Source organism: Oncorhynchus tshawytscha, linkage group LG26 (assembly GCF_018296145.1).
Source record: "Oncorhynchus tshawytscha isolate Ot180627B linkage group LG26, Otsh_v2.0, whole genome shotgun sequence".
Lineage (NCBI taxonomy): Eukaryota > Metazoa > Chordata > Actinopteri > Salmoniformes > Salmonidae > Oncorhynchus > Oncorhynchus tshawytscha.
In genome coordinates, this window is record NC_056454.1 from 15503135 (window position 1) to 15522712 (window position 19578).

The 19578-nt window shown below is 43.7% G+C and overlaps 1 protein-coding gene across 8 annotated transcripts in view; it reads left to right on the plus strand.

Moving 5' to 3' along the window:
* Positions 1-19578, plus strand: part of stxbp5l (syntaxin binding protein 5L) — a 219727-nt gene that overhangs the window by 182464 nt on the left and 17685 nt on the right. For 2 of the 8 annotated variants that reach the window (XM_042306775.1, XM_042306778.1), the window contains exons 19-22: positions 704-772; positions 3958-4023; positions 13741-13845; positions 16625-16678. In XM_042306775.1, coding sequence (XP_042162709.1) covers positions 704-772; positions 3958-4023; positions 13741-13845; positions 16625-16678 — 294 coding nt within the window. The remainder of the gene's footprint in view (positions 1-703; positions 773-3957; positions 4024-13740; positions 13846-16624; positions 16679-19578) is intronic. The other 6 variants (XM_042306779.1, XM_042306782.1, XM_042306780.1 and 3 more) reach the window with 4 other exon arrangements.

Here is a 19578-nt window from a genome sequence, read left to right on the forward strand (position 1 = left end):
TCTGCTTCAGTGAAGTCTCCCAGGGTAGCCTTAGTCAGATCAATCAGTCTCTTTTAGAAGAGAGAAAAGAGAGGGGTAGAAAGGGCTGCTCTCGCCCCTGAAGTTGCTACTTTTCTCCTTTTCAGTAATGGCCAGCTTCACTCAGGTTCACGTTGCTTATCTGCATAGTCAAACAAAGGTTAAGAGAATAAAAACATGCAAACACTGAGTATGATGTCCTTTAGCTGTTGTCTCTACCACATGTCTATGTGAATAGGACTATATGTGTTTTCATCTCACATAAGTAGACGTTTTAGTGTTGGTTTTATTGCAGTATTGCACTTTTCTTACACTCAATTCCAATTGATAAACAATGCTTTTCCAGAAATACAATTGTACATCAACTTTGCCCAATCAGCAAGTTGCACAAGTAATGCTAATTGGACATTGGGAACGTGGACTGGGTTTGTCCTTATTCTCCCCCATACTACTAGGTTTCTTTCTATTCCTGTACAATGCTTTTTCCTTTTGGGATAAGTAGGGTCAGTTACTATTTGGGGTTGGAACCTGGGTTGCTCTGTTCTCCTTTACACTAACTGGGTTGCTGCTTGCCTTCACTTTATTTTTCACTCTGGGCCTTTGTGTTCTTCTCTCTCTCCCTCCTCCTCATCCCTCTCTTTTGGTGACTGTGGCTGCTGGTGTGGGCATGTGGGCCTGCCTGCAGACTTTTGCATGCGTGGTCTGTCTCACTTTTATTCAGATTCAAAGAAAAGGATCCGTACGTCCTATCAGAGTAAGTCAGGCCATCCTCAAGGCAAGGAGACTGGGGAGGGAGACAAGGGGACAAGGGAAGAAGGGACCAAGGGAACAGAGACGCAAGAGGATTATGGCAAGGGGACGTACTGGAGAGATGATTGGAATGACATTGATTGTTTCTGAAACAGCTCTGAAACAAATCCCAGTGGCACAGCCATTATGGAATCAAATGCCAGTGGCACAGCCATTATGGAATCAAATCCCAGTGGCACAGCCATTATGGAATCAAATCCCAGTGGCACAGCCATTATGGAATCAAATCCCAGTGGCACAGCCATTATGGAATCAAATCCCAGTGCTTTATCAAAACCTATGAATTATTTAATCACATTCCAGTTATGTCAATATAGTATGTCCTTTTGCCAAGGGTCCCCTTTTATGAAGTGACTAAATGTCAAAAAGCCGTGACACTGTATACATTGTAAATGCAGCACAGAGATTTGCGTGCGTAAACGTTCAATCATGACATGGACATCCAGACATCATATAACTACTATGTGGACTAGCCGAGTAAAAGTTTTTCTTTTATTAATAAATGATTTGAGACATTGAATCAAAATTGACTTTGTTTTATTTCACAACTTCAAGAACCAAGCATTCATTTGATGAATGACTTCAAATGAAACATTTCAGGCTTTAAATGTATTAGAACACTGCAGCTGAGTTTTGTCCCAGTTCAGTTACTCAGTTAGAACACTGCAGCTGAGTTTTGTCCCAGCTCAGTTACTCAGTTAGAACACTGCAGCTGAGTTTTGTCCCAGCACAGTTACTCAGTTAGAACACTGCAGCTGAGTTTTGTCCCAGTTCAGTTACTCAGTTAGAACACTGCAGCTGAGTTTTGTCCCAGCACAGTTACTCAGTTAGAACACTGCAGCTGAGTTTTGTCCCAGCACAGTTACTCAGTTAGAACACTGCAGCTGAGTTTTGTCCCAGCACAGTTACTCAGTTAGAACACTGCAGCTGAGTTTTGTCCCAGCACAGTTACTCAGTTAGAACACTGCAGCTGAGTTTTGTCCCAGCACAGTTACTCAGTTAGAACACTGCAGCTGAGTTTTGTCCCAGCACAGTTACTCAGTTAGAACACTGCACGTTTTCCCGAATTTCAAGACATTCAACTGAAAGTTTCGGTAAAAGACTCCAGTTTAGATTTCACGTGAGATTTTTGTTTTTTTACTAGCTTTAAGATCAACTTGATCGCGCTGCGACGAGGTCTTCGTCTCTTTATCGTCTGTGTGTATCTGTTTGAATGAGGCTTGTGCTGCATACAGTATGTTTAAATACATGTGTCATTACTTTAACGTTCAGATGTCAATCACAGGGCAATGTAGGCCCAACCCCTCTAAGCCTGGTTCCTCTCTAAGATTCTTCCTAGGTTCCTGCATCATAAGGAGTTTTTCCTAGCCACTGTGCATCTGCCTCTGCATTGCTTGCTCTTTGGGGTTATAGGCTGGGTTTCTGTAAAGCTCTTTGGGGTTATAGGCTGGGTATCTGTAAAGCTCTTTGGGGTTATAGGCTGGGTATCTGTAAAGCTCTTTGGGGTTATAGGCTGGGTATCTGTAAAGTACTTTGGGGTTATAGGCTGGGTATCTGTAAAACTCTTTGGGGTTATAGGCTGGGTATCTGTAAAGCTCTTTGGGGTTATAGGCTGGGTATCTGTAAAGCTCTTTGGGGTTATAGGCTGGGTATCTTGTAAAGCTCTTTGGGGTTATAGGCTGGGTATCTGTAAAGTACTTTGGGGTTATAGGCTGGGTATCTGTAAAGCTCTTTGGGGTTATAGGCTGGGTATCTGTAAAGCTCTTTGGGGTTATAGGCTGGGTATCTGTAAAGCTCTTTGGGGTTATAGGCTGGGTATCTGTAAAGCTCTTTGGGGTTATAGGCTGGGTATCTGTAAAGTACTTTGGGGTTATAGGCTGGGTATCTGTAAAGCTCTTTGGGGTTATAGGCTGGGTATCTGTAAAGCTCTTTGGGGTTATAGGCTGGGTATCTGTAAAGCTCTTTGGGGTTATAGGCTGGGTATCTGTAAAGCTCTTTGGGGTTATAGGCTGGGTATCTGTAAAGCTCTTTGGGGTTATAGGCTGGGTATCTGTAAAGCTCTTTGGGGTTATAGGCTGGGTTTCTGTAAAGCTCTTTGGGGTTATAGGCTGGGTATCTGTAAAGCTCTTTGGGGTTATAGGCTGGGTATCTGTAAAGCTCTTTGGGGTTATAGGCTGGGTATCTGTAAAGCTCTTTGGGGTTATAGGCTGGGTATCTGTAAAGTACTTTGTGACAAGTGCTGATGTAAAAATGGCTTTATAAAATCAATGTGATTCATTGAAGAGCAAACAATGACAATGATTGAGTTGGGTCATATCTGATGTGCTGACATTACAGGCCTCGGGCTGAATACTCAGCCAAACTCTGCAGTGCAGGCCTCATGTCATGTGGTGTTCATTGCCATACATGCTGGTAGTGAACTAAGCTGATCCTGAGCTTCAACACAGACGGAAATGATTCACGTTGAACTTTTAGCTATAGCTATATTGAGCTGTGTGGCCTCTGCAGACCACGGTATATGTAAAGCTATATTGAGCTGTGTGGCCTCTGCAGACCACTGTATAATTAAAGCTATATTGAGATGTGTGGCCTCTGCAGACCACTGTATAAGTAAAGCTATATTGAGATGTGTGGCCTCTGCAGACCACTGTATAAGTAAAGCTATATTGAGATGTGTGGCCTCTGCAGACCACTGTATAAGTAAAGCTATATTGAGCTGTGTGACCTCTGCAGACCACTGTATAAGTAAAGAAACGGAAGAAGGGACTACTTCAGAGGTGTCCAATTTCTATATATCTGAAATTGACGCACGCTATAGAATGCCTTTCTAGCCAATCAGAATCCTGTATTAAACAATGCTGTGGTATAAATGATCATCATGTATGGGGGGAAAACTTCCTGAATCTTGTGTGTTGCGTCAGGATCAGAGTGGTCCGCCTCAGCAACGGACAACGTTATGCTACTGATGACTGTATGTTGTGTCTCCATGGCAACAGATGCTGTTACGGCACTGTCAACTGTCTGTTATATCACCATGCTTTCTTTATATGACCATGACTGAAGAGTCTCTCTCTATCCCACGTTCTCCTCCTCCTCCTCATCCTGTTGGAATCTGATTGGCTGCGACAGGCCTTACAGAACTCTCCGATAACCAGGTATCCATGGACATGGAGAGAAGCAAGTCACCCACCTCAGGTAACGCCCCCCCCCCACACACACACACACACACACACACACACACACACACACACACACACACACACACACACACACACACACACACACACTCTCTCTCCACCCAACTCACTTCACAGGATTGTTACATCTGATCAAAGCTGAAGGTCGCACTGGGATGCCGGTCGGTTTCAGCAAGAACCTAGCCTCAGGGTATGGACTCTGTACCTGTCACTGGGGTATGGACACTTTACCTTTGGGGCATCACTTTAACTTGAAGTGAATGGTAACTGTATTAACATATCAACCTGGAAGGATACTTCTTAAAGTGTTCCCAGCTAGCACATAACAAACCATATGTTTCTTAGAGCTCGGTGAGAGCGTGGTTATTTAGCATTCTATGGTAAACCTTACCACAACGTCCTTGGAAAGGATAGTTCCATTGCTTTGGAACATTGTCAGGACATTTAACCCTTTGACGCGTTCAGTGGTCCCTGCAGCATCGCAACGCAAATATGTGATTGGGACAGTAGCAACAGAACGTATGATGCAGCAAACGCCTCTAAACAGCCTTGTTGTCTGAAAAGGATCTAAACAATGTTTCGTACTGATGGGAAATAAAAGGTAAATGTGACCTTCATCATCCAAGCATCAGACGGACCACATCCTCAATCAGACGCGTTCCATAAACCAGTCTAAATAACAGGTGGTGCTGACAAAAAAACAAAAACAAACATAGGTTAGCAACCTAACAGCTAAGCTAACAGCCGCTAAATTCTTTATGATGGCAGCCATGTTTGTTTATGTTTGACAAGCAAAAACTCCCTAATCCTAGAATGCCACTCACTATAAGAAGCAAATAAATGTCTAAGTCAAAGATGGCTGTGCAAACTTTGTTTGGCAACTTTTCAGCATATTACAAATCTTCAATGTACTTGTTACAGTGTATACAAGAACCGGAGCACATTACTTGACAAGTCGTTTACAGTTTTTGACAAATCACAAAGCAAATAAAACGTTATATTCTCACAGAGCATCACCCCAAATACAAGCCTGCTGCCTAGCCTAACTGTAACGCGAAAGCTAAACAGGGTTGCCAGATATGGATGAAATCATTTTATGGGGGCTTTGTGGGGGTTCATTTAATGTGTGGAGGGTTTTCAAGTCTATGGGGGGTAGAAATGGGGGAAGATATTATCGGGGGATATGATACAGGAAATATTACTATGATGTAGGATTTATCAATAAATGGTGGCAAACACAGGAGAAGTTTCTAAGCTACATTTAAAAAAAAAAAACCTGGAAAGGGGAATTAGAGCTGGCAAGCCTGAGGTACCTTAGTTACAATCTGATGCCGCGTTCAAAACAACTGGGAACTAGGAATTTGAAAATCTCAGACTTCCGACTTTAGTGTGTTCAAGACAACTGGGAACTCAGAAAAAAAACAAGCTCCGACTGTGGAAAAATTGATTTGAATGGTCATCTAACTCGAAATTCGAACTCGGGAATTCTGTCAATTTTCTCGAGTTCCAATTTTCCGACCTGAAAATTCCCAGTTGCACCATAAAGTTCCCAGTTGCCCCAAAAAACAGTCGAGTGCACCTCCCCTTCACCTCGTTTTGTTATAACATCTTTGGTCTGACAGACACTTACGTGACAACCAGAATGCATTGTATGATGCCAACAAACATGGCGCCACAAGTATCTGGGAAATAGCTTTGCATTAGCTAATTATAATCAGTGCAACCTTCACAAAATTATTTTTCGTGTGTGTCCATTATAATCTACGCAAGAATCGGAATGCATGATTTGTCACCAGTACTTGAAAACATAAATAAAACAGTAAATACATTATGCTCCATACATAAAGAATGCTACAGTAGAAACGACAACACCATATGCAGAAAATAAGCCCATACTTTGATAGGAACGCACACACATGTCCAAAGTTATTATTTGTAAGCGAAACAACAATAAAGGCAATGAGGGGCAGCCAGAAAATGTGCCGTAGGAAAAAGGTTTGTGCCTGTTCTGACTAGAGATTGGCAAATGTGTGGATACTTGATCTGGGGATTCACTGGGGAAGTGCCTGAGCTCTCCTTGAAGGGAGATGTTTGTCTGGCTCAGTAAAGCCTCAAACATAAATTGTCCACAACGGTGAAATGGGCTAATTCTTATGTGAATTAATGAGGATTTCGGAAAACACACCTCAATTCAAACTGTTTGAAAATAAAACTTGTTAGAAAATCATTTAAAAAATGACAAGTTGAAACATAGCCAGTAGATAATTAGCAGGCAGCATGCCTTGGTTTGCGTGCTAGGCGGGTTAACTGTCCTGTTGAGTAAAAATCCCATTTTGAAACAGTCACGCAAATTTTTTTTTAAACTGTTCGAGATATTTGGAACTCACAGGGAAAAGGTTCATGAGTGCTTGTTTCCTTTGAAATGTTTTTCATTTGGGGCGGCAGGGTAGCCTAGTGGTTAGAGCGTTGGACTAGTAACTGAAAGGTTGCAAGTTCAAATCCCTGAGCTGACAAGGTACAAATCTGTTGTTCTGCCCCTGAACAGGCAGTTAACCCACTGTTCCTAGGCCGTCATTGAAAATAAGAATTTGTTCTTAACTGACTTGCCTAGTAAAATAAAGGTAAAAAATTTTTTTTTTGAATAGGTTCAAATGAACAGCATTGTATGAGTTAAAAAACATGGCATGCTAGCTCCCTCCTGGTGGCAGAGTGGACTAACACCATCTTTTTTGTTGTTGTTCAAAAAAGAGACACCAACCTCGTATCTGAAGTGTTTCTAGATAGTTCCAGTAAAGAAAAATGACTCTCCTGTCAATTTATCATTGCGTAGCCCGGTGCGCCCTCATCTTCTTCAGTGTTGAAACCAAATAATGCCTCATTGTTTGTTTTACAGATTAATCTCATGTTTTGAGTAGATACCAGTTTAATACTAACATGTAAAGGAGTATGAATAATTTAGGTAAGAAGTTGTATGTTAAATTATGTGTGATCTTTCGCTCGGTCGAATTTGACAATAAACAGCGATTCTTTTACACAATAAGAGAAACGTAATTTCACTGTCAACTGCGTTTATTATCAGAAAAAGTAACATGTGTAAATGTTTGTATGAACATAACAAGATTCAACAACTGAGACATAAACTGAACAAGTGCCACAGACATGTGACTAACAGAAATTGAATGATGTGTCCCTGAACAAGGGGGGTCAAAATTGAGATCCAGGCTCTTTGCTGGCCATGACAGAACACTGACATTCCTGTCTTGTAGGAAATCACGCACAGAACGACTAGTATGGCTGGTGGCATTGTCATGCTGGAGGGTCATGTTATGTTGAGTCTGCAGGAAGGGTACCACATGAGAGAAGAAGATGTCTTTCCTGTAACACACACTGCAATGACAACAAGCTCAGTCCAATGATGCTGTGACACACCGCACCAGACCATGACAGACCCTCCACCTCCAAATCAATCACGCTCCAGAGTACAGGCCTCGGTGTAACGCTCATTCCTTCAACGATAAACACGAATCCGACCATCACCCCTGGTGAGACAAAACCGCGACTCGTCAGAGAAGTCAGAGAAGAGCACTTTTTGCCAGTCCTGTCTGGTCCAGCGACGGTGGGTTTGTGCCCATAGGCGACATTGTTGCCGGTGATGTCTGGTGAGGACCTGCCTTACAACAGGCCTACAAGCCCTCAGTCCCTCAGCCTATTGCGGACAGTCTGAGCACTGATGGAGGGATTGTGCATTCCTGGTGTAACTCGGGCAGTTGTTGTTGCTATCCTGTACCTGTCCCGCAGGTGTGATGTTTTGATGTACCGATCCTGTGCAGGTGTTGTTACACGTGGTCTGCCACTGCGAGGACGATCAGCTGTCCGTCCTGTCTCCCTGTAGCTCTGTCTTAGGCGTCTTACAGTACGGACATTGCAATTTATTGCCCTGGCCACATCTGCAGTCCTCATGCCTCCTTGCAGCATGCCTAAGGCACGTTCACGCAGATGAGCAGGGACCCTGGGCATCTTTCGTTTGGTGTTTTACAGAGTCAGTAGAAAGGCCTCTTTTAGTGTCCTAAGTTTTCATAACTGTGATCTTAGTTGCCTACCGTCGGTAACCTGTTAGTGCATGTTCATTAATTGTTTATGGTTCATTGAACAAGCATGGGAAACAGTGTTTAAACCCTTTACAATGAAGATCTGTGAAGTTATTTTGATTTTTACGAATTATCTTTGAAAGACAGGGCCCTGAAAAAGGGCAGTTTCTTTTTTTGCTGAGTTTATACAGCGGGGAGAACAAGTATTTGATACACTGCCGATTTTGCAGGTTTTCCTACTTACAACGCATGTAGAGGTCTGTAATTTCTATCATAGGTACACTTCAACTGTGAGAGACAGAATCAAAAAAATCCAGAAAATCACATTGTTTGATTTTTAAGTAATTCATTTGCATTTTATTGCATGACATAAGTATTTGATACATCAGAAAAGCAGAACTTAATATTTGGTACAGAAACCTTTGTTTGCAATTACAGAGATCATACGTTTCCTGTAGTTCTTGACCAGGTTTGCACACACTGCAGCAGGGATTTTGGCCTACTCCTCCATACAGACCTTCTCCAGATCCTTCAGGTTTTGGGGCTGTCGCTGGGCAATACGGACTTTCAGCTCCCTCCAAAGATTTTCTATTGGGTTCAGGTCTGGAGACTGGCTAGGCCACTCCAGGACCTTGGGATGCTTCTTACGGAGCCACTCCTTAGTTGCCCTGGCTGTGTGTTTTGGGTCGTTGTCATGCTGGAAGACCCAGCCACGACCCATCTTCAATGCTCTTACTGAGAGTAGGAGATTGTTGGCCAAGATCTCGCGATACATGGCCCCATCCATCCTCCCCTCAATACGGTGCAGTCGTCCTTTCCCCTTTGCAGAAAAGCATCCCCAAAGAATGATGTTTCCACCTCCATGCTTCATGGTTGGGATGGTGTTCTTGGGGTTGTACTCATCCTTCTTCTTCCTCCAAACACGGCGAGTGGAGTTTAGACCAAAAAGCTCTATTTTTGTCTCATCAGACCACATGACCTTCTCCCATTCCTCCTCTGGATCATCCAGATGGTCATTGGCAAACTTCAGACGGGCCTGGACATGCGCTGGCTTGAGCAGGGGGCCCTTGAGTGCGCTGCAGGATTTTAATCCATGACGGCGTAGTGTGTTACTAATGGTTTTCTTTGAGACTGTGGTCCCAGCTCTCTTCAGGTCATTGGCCAGGTCCTGCCGTGTAGTTCTGGACTGATCCCTCACCTTCCTCATGATCATTGATGCCCCACGAGGTGAGATCTTGCATGGACCCCAGACCGAGGGTGATTGACCGTCATCTTGAACTTCTTCCATTTTCTAATAATTGCGCCAACTGTTGTTGCCTTCTCACCAAGCTGCTTGCCTATTGTCCTGTAGCCCATCCCACCCTTGTGCCGGTCTACAATTTTATCCCTGATGTCCTTTCACAGCTCTCTGGTCTTGGCCATTGTGGAGAGGTTGGAGTCTGTTTGATTGAGTCTGTGGACAGGTGTCTTTTATACAGCTAACAAGTTCAAACAGGTGCAGTTAATACAGGTAATGAGTGGAGAACAGGAAACGTACAATTATTTTCCAGTCCACTTAAATGTTGAGCTCGAAGTGATGAAATTCTCCAAGCGCTAAAGAGTGTCTGAAGTTAAAGGGGAGTCCGATGTTGGGGGGAAATTAGGTAGTTCTGTTTTTGAGCTGTTCTTGTTGTTTTGTTTTGTGTGGACCCCAGGAAGAGTAGCTGCTGCTTTCGCAACAGCTAATGGGGATCCTAATACAATGCCAAATACCCAAAGTTGTGTCAAGTTGACTGGATGTCCTTTGGGTGGTGGACCATTCTTGTTCCACAAAGGAAACTGTTGAGCATGAAAAACCCATCAGCACTGCAGTTCTTGACACAAACCGGTGCGCCTGGCGTCTACTACCATGCCCCGTTCAAAAGCACTTATATTTTTTGTCTATCCCATTCACCCTCTGAACTCACAATCCACGTCTTAATTGTCTCAAGGCTTAAAAATCCTTCTTTAACTTGTCTCCTCTCCTTCATCTACACTGATTAAAGTAGCTTTAACAAATTACATCAATAAGGGATCATGGCTATCACCTGTTCAGTCTATCATGGAAAGAGCTTTTGTATACTCGGTGTGTGTGTATATATATATACATATATATATGTATATATATACCCCTCTCTCTCTTTCTAATTATATATATATATATATATATAAATATATATAAATAATTATAAAGAGAGAGAGAGATAATTAGAGAGAGCAGTGGCCTGCAGGTTTGCTAGATGGATGTGTTAGAGTGAGTAGGTCGGCCAGTAAGGGAGTTTGCTCCAGGCCAGATGCACCAGACTGTTCTGGTGCATCAGAGAATTGGCTTCTGTGTGTGTGTGTGTGTGTGTGTGTGTGTGTGTGTGCGCGTGTGTGTTTGACAGCGTTACATTTTTTCCCACTGTCCTTCTCCTCCTCTTTTTCACTCACCTCCTCTCCCCTCCCTTTCTCCTCTCTCTGCTCAGACCAAACCAGCTGTGCCTGAGAATGAGCATTGAGAAGGAGCTGGGGCTAAATGTTTAATATTTGTCTTTTTCACACTGAAAAAGGAGGATAGCAAACATTGAGCGGTTGCCTGCAGCTGCTGGGGAGGGAGGGAGGGAGGGAGGGAGGGAGGGATACTGCTGTTGGACTAATGTGTGTGTGATGGGAATACAATGCCAGCCGTGCTGTTAGACCTGCTGTGTTCTCTAGGCTTTGGTTTCCATACAGCCTTGCTTTATACTTGATGTAAGGCCATCTTTATTTCACTGGGAGTATGTGTACGTAAATGTGTCTGAGTGTGTTTGCGTACATTTTTTTATATACATTTTTTTACATAGCAGATTCTCAGCAACTTAAGTTTAGACACATGTTCTTCTTCTGTGTAAATATTTGCTTAGTATTTGAATCATCACTTTGCCAGACAGAGCCATCATCACCTATAAATAATGTTCTCACCAGGCCCCAGACATTAAATCTATAACGGAATGTGTGGAAGGGGGCTGATTAACGGTGTCAACAATGACCCGTAATGTCTGTTACGGTGATGTCACTGTGTTTGATGTGTTCCTCTTAGGAGCGCGCCACACGTTGCTCTGTCTGCGCGGGTCACTTAGTGCTGACGCGCCGACAGGGGACGGAGAAAGAAGTGTCAATTGGCATGTACTCAAGCCGACAGCTATTTAACCAGCATCTTATTTTGCAGGAAGCAAGAATCCACTTGAACTCTCAAACCTGTCAGTGGAGCGTGAATAACTTGAAATGATTTGTGTGGCGTTTGGAAAATGGAAAGAATTCGGGGGAAAAAGAGAATGATGGAGGAGGGAGGGAGGGAGTTGGGGGGGGGGTGGAGGAAAGGAGTGAGGGATGTTTGTGAAAGCACAGCCATTCTGAAGAAAAACTTTTCCCACCGACTTTTCCCCCGACAGGGATTGATGAGGCCTCGTTTTTCCTGACGTCATCTTTTCTGCCCGTTATTTACACACTTATTTCCAGAGGCGAATCTAAACTCCGGAGCATGTTGTTGTGAATATTTAATGAGTCCATCCAAAAAAATGTTTTCCCTGTTTGGAGACGTAAATCAATTTGCCATAAGCGCCTGCATTATGAATGAACATGGCTTCTGATTCGGAGGAAGTAGGACCAGTAAATGTAAGGCCTTTGCACAAGGCTCTCTTTCTCTCCCTCCCTCTCTCTCTCTCTCTGCCTCTCTTTCTCTCTCTCTCTAGCGTTCTCTCTTTCCATCTGTCTCTCTCTCTCTCTCTCTCTCTCTCTCTCTCTCTCTCTCTGCCTCTTTTCTCTCCCTCTCTCTCTCTCTGCCTCTCTTTCTCTCCCTCCCTCTCTCTCTCCCTCTCTTTCTCTCTCTCTAGCGCTCTCTCTTTCCATCTTTCTCCCTCTCTCTCTTTCTCTCTCTATCTTTCCATCTCTCTCGCTATCTCTCTCGCCCTGACTGCAGTTTCTCTTGGGTCTATAGGATCTTAGACCTGGCTGACCCTGCCATTGTATCCACACGTCTCCTGAGGATACAGTGTTGGTGGTATGCCGTTAGAAGGAATGCATACCAATGTGCATAGCTATGTGGAATATGTCAGGGTAGCCTATCTATTATCTGGTCCCACCCCTTTTATTGATTGCAGAGATGAGAAAAGCGAGACCGGTGGAGATCGGGTAGGAAGAGAGATGAGGATGTGATGTGTGACTGTGTGGTGTTTACAAAGGTGCAGAGAAAAGGAATGATGACGACGTGTGTAAAGAATGCCACAGGTATGGCTGGAGAAAAAGTGGTGGGAAACATAGAGGATGTCAGAGGCAGGAAGGAAGAGATGGACAGATGACAGGCAGAAGAAAGGCAGAGTCTCCATCCTGAGGCAGAGGGCTCATGGCGAGATTCTGTCGTTGTTATTCTCCCAAGCAGCTCTGAGGCGATTAGTGACCTGAGCATGGCTGGCTCTGGCTGTCCCCCTGCCCTGACACCCCAGTCCTGCTGTGACCACCACTGGCCAAACCCAGACCCGGCAGGCAGCCTATTAACTATCCACCATTTCCCGTCTCAACTCTCCTCTCTCTCACTCCCTCCTTCCTACTTCCGTCTCACCTCTCCACACTGGGAAACATCCTCCTCCCCCCCCCCACCGTTAGGCCCCGTAATTGGCCCCATGTTCGTCTTTGAAGCCATATCCTCCTTCCCGTTGTTGTTTGTTTACTTTGTTACTATCTCTTGTTGTGTCTGGGTTTCTGCTCACGATGGCTGCTGTGGCTGATGGTAGTATAGATCCTGCAGTCTGGGGCGAGACGCGATTCGTGAGGTTGGGCAAAATAAGTGGAAATGCCAGAGAGTGGCTCTGACCAAGCAGGATAAATTTAGAGGCAAAGCGAGGCTCCAGGAGAAGAGAGGAGAGGTGATGGTGCTGTCCCTGAGCTCACAGGCTGGCTGTTTAAAGGGGAGCTTAAAGGAGAGCGGGGAGCTGAAGCCACCTGCCTGGGCTGGATGTGGCCGTTCTTATCTCCTATAATGAGCAGAGTGGCTGGGATTAAATGTACTTACTGTTCACCACACACCTGCACACCAAGTTTGAAACATCATTTAGTCTGTGTTATGTCACAAGGAATCTAACGAGAATTGGAAAATGAGTTTGAGAGGTGCTAGAGAGAAAATTTGACAGTACAGTAAGGAAGCACATGTTGTTAGCCAAGTCTGGAATCGATACATCAACAACACTCTCTCATCCTGAATTCTGTTGGAAGGGTGCTGGGTTATTTTGACCGGAGTGTGACTGGACTAGACAACCGGCTGTGGGGAAGTCCTAGCATAAATGTTAACAACAGGTGTTACTTTACCTGTATCATCAATGACAACATTTCATTGAGTTGCAGTGATCTGTGATGGTGAGTCGTGATAGTAGTTGTAGACATAGTAGTCGTTGTAGTAGCAGTATTAGTCGTTGTTTTCGTTGTCGTGGTTGTGTTTGCATGGTAGCCTTACCTTGACCTTATCGCACACGTTTATATTGGTATCTTCAGAATCAACTGCTATTATGTACCTGCTTGTATTTATCTCAATACACCCATGTTGTTTTTGTTTTCTCCCTCCTGAAAAGTGTGTTCTGTTGCATCTCCTATTCCAGTTCCCTACCCAAGCTCCCTTCACTATGACCCTCGCTCCATGCCTGAGCCTGTGGCCAGTCTGAGAGCCAGCCACTGCAGTCCAGTCTTTTACTTACTGGACAATGGTAAGAGGAGGGAAACCTGTCCCTCTCACGTCCTATCGCTGGGGGAGTGTGCGTGGGTGGGCGGGTGGGTGGGCTGAGGGGTGGAGGGAGGATGGTTTGTGGGTGGGTTTGTGGGTGTGGGGCGTTGCATGGTAGCATATGGAGTGTGTTCCTATGCTTGTCTGTTCCAACTTTCAACATTGTGATCCATGCATCTGTGAGCAGAAGATGTAGAGCTTATCGGCGCTGTTGCATTGCCTCAGCCCCAGCTGTAGGGGGCGATGTGTGTTTTGTGCTGGGTCTAGTCTGGTCTTGTGGCCTTGCATCCTTCATCAGCCGTGCTACTGAGGAAGGCTGCGGAGAAAAGCGGGAGGAGTCAGTCAAGGTCAGACACTCCTCCCTAATTCTTCAGCTCCTCTGTGATTCATCCATGTTGTTGTTGTTGTTGTTGTTGTTGTCATGTTCTTGTGAGGAAGGCCATGCATCTTTGCCCTTCCTGTTGGGAGGCACTCTGACTCTCATTCCTTTGTAACACTAACTTTGTCTATTTGGTTTTTCTCACCCACAACCTCCTCTTTAACATAATAACAACATCTAATAGTCTGTGATGTGTCTAACTGTATGGACTCCATGATGATACCAGACAGCTGTGTCTAGGTTCTCTATTCCCGCCCCCAATGAAATATCGACCTATCAGGAGCATCAGAAACCGACAGGCTGATTAACTTTTAGTTACACATTTCAAATATAGACAGACCAGGAATAGTTTACCCCCGATTTTGATAAGAAATGACCGTACCAGACATTTTTATTTTAAAGACAGTTGGATTTAATGGATAACATAAATTGGAATCAAATCAAACATTACGAGTAGGCTACACCAACATTAGTTTTCCATTCACATGGGTAAATTGCTACAGTAGATTTGTCATGGTAAATGAGAAAATACTTTATTTCAGTTGTACGGAAGGATTGTCAAATCGATGAATTGCACTTAATCTGCTCAAAAAGTAGGACTAAATGGTTCCGTTGATAATACCCATCAACAGGGTGAACATACTGTATCTTCAGAGACTTTGGTCGCAGGCAGGACTAAGGTAACACTGACATCAGCTTTAGGGAACGGTAGAGGTGTCCAATAATGGTTGCAATTGAGATTAGCTGTGCAAGTGAATTTAACCCGTATTGATGGTTTAACAAGAGATCAATTAACGGTAATCTGGTGGCCAATGATGGTTGCAATATGCTCCATGTCACTAGCAATTAATACTCCCTAAATATTTACCATAGAATGGCATTTGGATGTTATCAGGGCATATAAACAAGACAATATACTTTTCTATTTTTCCATAACTGAGAAAGACAAGCTGGCCTTTCGTAGGGCACCAGGTTGATATGTAGCATAATTATGTCCCCAAATATGTAAATACTGTCATTTGTTAAAAGGCATTGCTGGCACAATGCACAGTCCTACTTTTTATTCAGTTCAAACATCCTTCTATCCAACAAACATATTCCCACAAGAGTCCTAACATGGTGCAAATGAGCTGTTAAATGACTTGTCGAATTCCACCTGTGAATAGTGAATACCAGTGCTATTGGTAGAGCACTGTCATTCCATCATTATATTCCTCTGTTTCTACACAGTTCTGCTGCTACGCATCATGGCCGCAACATCTGGCCACACACACAGACACGCACACACTTTATTGATTTCAGAATTAAATGATGCCACGGCACTATACCACAGCAATTTTGTCACAAGCACCGCACAAGGAGAACATTTCATTTACATCAAAATCCCTTTCAAATTCTATGCTCCCAACAAGGCAATTTATCATAAAATGACTCCTGCTTCAATTCTACCTCAGCACACCACTTTTCCACTACTCAAAGCCCATGAAAGATGGTGGAATTCAGACTTTTGGCCTCTTGAATTATTATCTGTAAAACAGAGTATTATTTTGGGGTCCATAAGAGTTTGTTCAATTTCAAAGCTAAAATGTTCTGGATTCCACTTATAGATGTTGCAATCAAACAACTGCACTTTCCAATATCTGCTAGCTTGCCCCAAACATTACTTTACAAAGATTGGTTTGTGGTTTCTTGATTTGCCATCCTTACAACATCCCACATTTCCCATACACCAGAATAATTATCTAACCAACCAAAACCAGTGTCCTCATGGTATGTCCTTTGAATCGACTGAGGAAAAATGAATGACCGTCTCTCAACATGTACCTTTGCAGTTCGTATATTCTGCAAAATGCTTGCAAAATGTTGAACTTGTTTGTTTCTTTCCAATCTGTTTTGTGTTTTTGAGTTCCCAGTTTATTTATGTTTCTTATGCCAAACCCCCCAGGCCTTAGTGAACTCTGACAACCCGAACATACAGAAATAACTTAAACAAACAATCAGAAAATACCTCTACTTAAATCAGTTGCTTTTGAGTGGCCACAGAATGGAAGACTTGGAAGAAACACTGGGAAGGAGTCTTGCCCGAAAACGGGTTTCTCGGTTCCTGTTTCTAGAACTGCTTTCACTGTTCCCGTGTCTACACTCTCTGACTGGGAGCACTGGCCTGGGAAAACCATGGAGCATGATGGGAATGGCCTCTGCATCTGCCTGCCCTGTGCGACAACTGCACACTTTTGCACGTTTTGAATTACGTTGTTCAGTTTTTGTTTCGTTTGATCTTTTGTTTTCTGCATCGTTTGGCTTTTACTTTTGCTTCCATTTTGGTTTGGTTTTGGTTTGGAAACATTAACTGCTCCTTTCTTTCCTATGTCTTTTGTTACAGTAAAGGGACCCGGCAGAAAGTTAAGTCTGCCAACAGATCTTAAGACTGATCTTGGTACGGTAGGCGAAAGCCAGCAGTTTTTACCCTCGTTTCATTTGATTAATTTACATCCTCTTTTGTCCTGTTATGCGCAGATATACATTTTATATTTGTTTTGTTTATGTTGTTCACATCAAGTAGCTTCCTCTTCACGCAACCAGCAGTATTTTCTTATCACTCACTTCTTCTCCTCGACCAGCTCATGATGAGACTGAATGGCCTGTTCTGTCCTTCTCCTTTGACTTTCTATGTCTGTGTTTTTACCCGTCTTAAGCTTTTTTGTTTATCGTACATTTTGCAAGTGTTTCCAAAGGTGGCTCTTACCTCATGCCCATATCGTTTTGGGAGATGCATTTCCAAATGTACTCTCGCTCTATTGAGATTGGACCCTTCTCTGTCTCTCTATACAGCCTCGCTCCATCGTGATTGGATCATTTTCTATCTCCAAACAGCCTTGCTCTATGCTGTGATTGGACCATTCTCTAACTCTAAACAGCCTTGCTCCATCGTGATTGGATCATTTTCGTCTCTCCAACGGGACTTGCTCCATTGTTGCTGGACCATTCTGCATTTCCTGTAGACTGTAGCGACACGCTCTTTCTCAGTACATCCCTTGAGCTCCTACACTCCTTGCAGTCACAGGTTCTCTCGCTCATGCTTCTGCTCTGTCCTGTCCTACTATATCCCTCTACTATAAGCCTCTTTCAATTCATATACAGTACACTAACGTGCCAATATCTACGGTATGACATCTGTGAAATGACAACTGTTTCCTTCAACAGGTTTGAAATGTGTGGCTGTAGTTTTAGAGTGAGACCGTGTCGGGTAAACAAGCCATCATTTAACAGGAAATTAAACTGAAAAGGATGATAGCTGATAGCAAAAATGCACCTACCGCATTGGGAAATGTATCTCCTTTTCAACGGTGAACAACAATGGGAGGCTAATCAAAAAAGGTTCAAGCACTATTCCAAGCAGTCCAAATTCAATTGTGCACTAATGCAGTGGAACAAAAATATATTTCAACCGTGATCAGTGCCCTGTTTAGGCTGTTAACATAGTAATGCACCTATGTAATTAGTTCAAATATAATATGTCTGTCATTAGTCAAGGATACAGCTGCTACAAAGTGGGACTGTTTCATGTGATTAAATTACTTGAACCTGCGTGTGTGTGTGTGTGTGTGTGCGCGCGAACGTGTGTGTACTGTATGTGTCCGTGTCTGCGTGTGTGTTAGAGCGAGAGAAAGAGAGAAAAAGAGAGTGAGTGTGTGTAGGTGGGGTGGGTAGACTGCCATTTTTTTTCTGATGTGGACCAGTTTCCTTTAGACTGTGCCAGGACAAACCACTGATTGGCAGACCCAACCATGATGATAAGTGCTAGCCAGACACACAATGGCGTAGTCATGTAGCACATTCATTGGCACTAGAGCTATCCTCAGTTTCCAAGCCCGCTATTGCCCTGCTACAGCCTGCTGTGAAACTGGACTGGAGGCGCACGCGGACTGGGTGGCACCACAGAGTCTTTCATCCTCACTTAGAAAGTGAACCAATATTTGCATCAATGGGCCTAACAAGGGATTTGGTGTTAGGAGTGTGTGTTCCTTCAAATCACCATAGCTAAACAGACAACCCACTAGAGATTCCTGTCTGGCATATTCAGTAGTTAACACGAGGCCAACTTAGCCTGGTCCCAGATCTGTTTGTGCGTTTGCCTACTCCACTGTCAAAACTAACATGTTTTTGCATGACAATCTCTAGAAGGAGTTGGCAAGCGAGCAGAAGCAGACTGGCACCCAGGCTAATGCCAACTTTCTGAATGCAGTTCTCACTCAATGAGGATTGCTCCCAACAAGCCTCCCTGTCACACACACTGATTTCTGCTCTGGAGTGTAGCGCTGGTGGAGTGCTACCTCACTGGGAGCTGTCAGTCAATAAAATGCCAAAGTTTTGTTTACTTGACAGTGAAGACATGGAAGCGGCAGAGTGGTCTGCATCTGGCACAGACGTCGTCGGCTGCTTAATTCTTAGTCTCTTGGCGGCGCAGAGCTTTCCCTGTTTGGCTGACGAAGCCACAGGCTGACGAGCTGCGGAAAAAGGCGCCAAGCCCATAGAATCCCACCCTCCCCAAAAGAAATTGCGTCTCATTAACATAGAGTCTTTGGCTCGAAAATACCATTGGAGAGAGCAGGCACACACACGCGCGCACATGCGCATCTACGCACACACACGTGCATGCGCACACACACAAGCAAGTGTGGGCACCCACGCGTATCAATATGAATATACACAATTCAGAGCAGGCACCATACATGTACCCACCTTGTCTCAGAGGCATCAGACAGTCCAGTATGCTGTTTCATGGACCTACACTGTATACCTACACTGTATACCTACAGTATCAACCAACTCTATTCAAATATTGATACACTCTGGAATCCACCCAAAGGTCTCTGATTTCTTAAATGTTTGAAGTGCTGCACCGCTCCTGATGCTAGTCTGGTGAGGACCTTACTGGTCAAAAATGTATTACCTGAGTTTCGTCGGCACCTCTCAAAAGTAAAATAAAGTTCGGTACTTGAGTGTGAAACTCTCTCAATGCCACTTGAGGACAAAAACAAAGGGATGATGAAAGACTCTGTAAAATGCCTGGTCCGACCGAATGTACTTTACCATCACCTGTGAATCTATTTATTTATTTTAATCAATATTGTTTTGTATCTTTTTTATTTTCTTGGCATGGATTGAGTAAAAAGCTTCTCTCTATATTTTGACTGCTTTTCCACTCTCTTTCTCTCTCTATCTCTCTGTAATTATCTCTCTAACTCTCTGTCTCCATCTAAATCGAACTATCTCTCTTTAACGCTCTCTCTAACTCAATTTCAATTCAATTCAAGGGGCTGTATTGGCATGGGA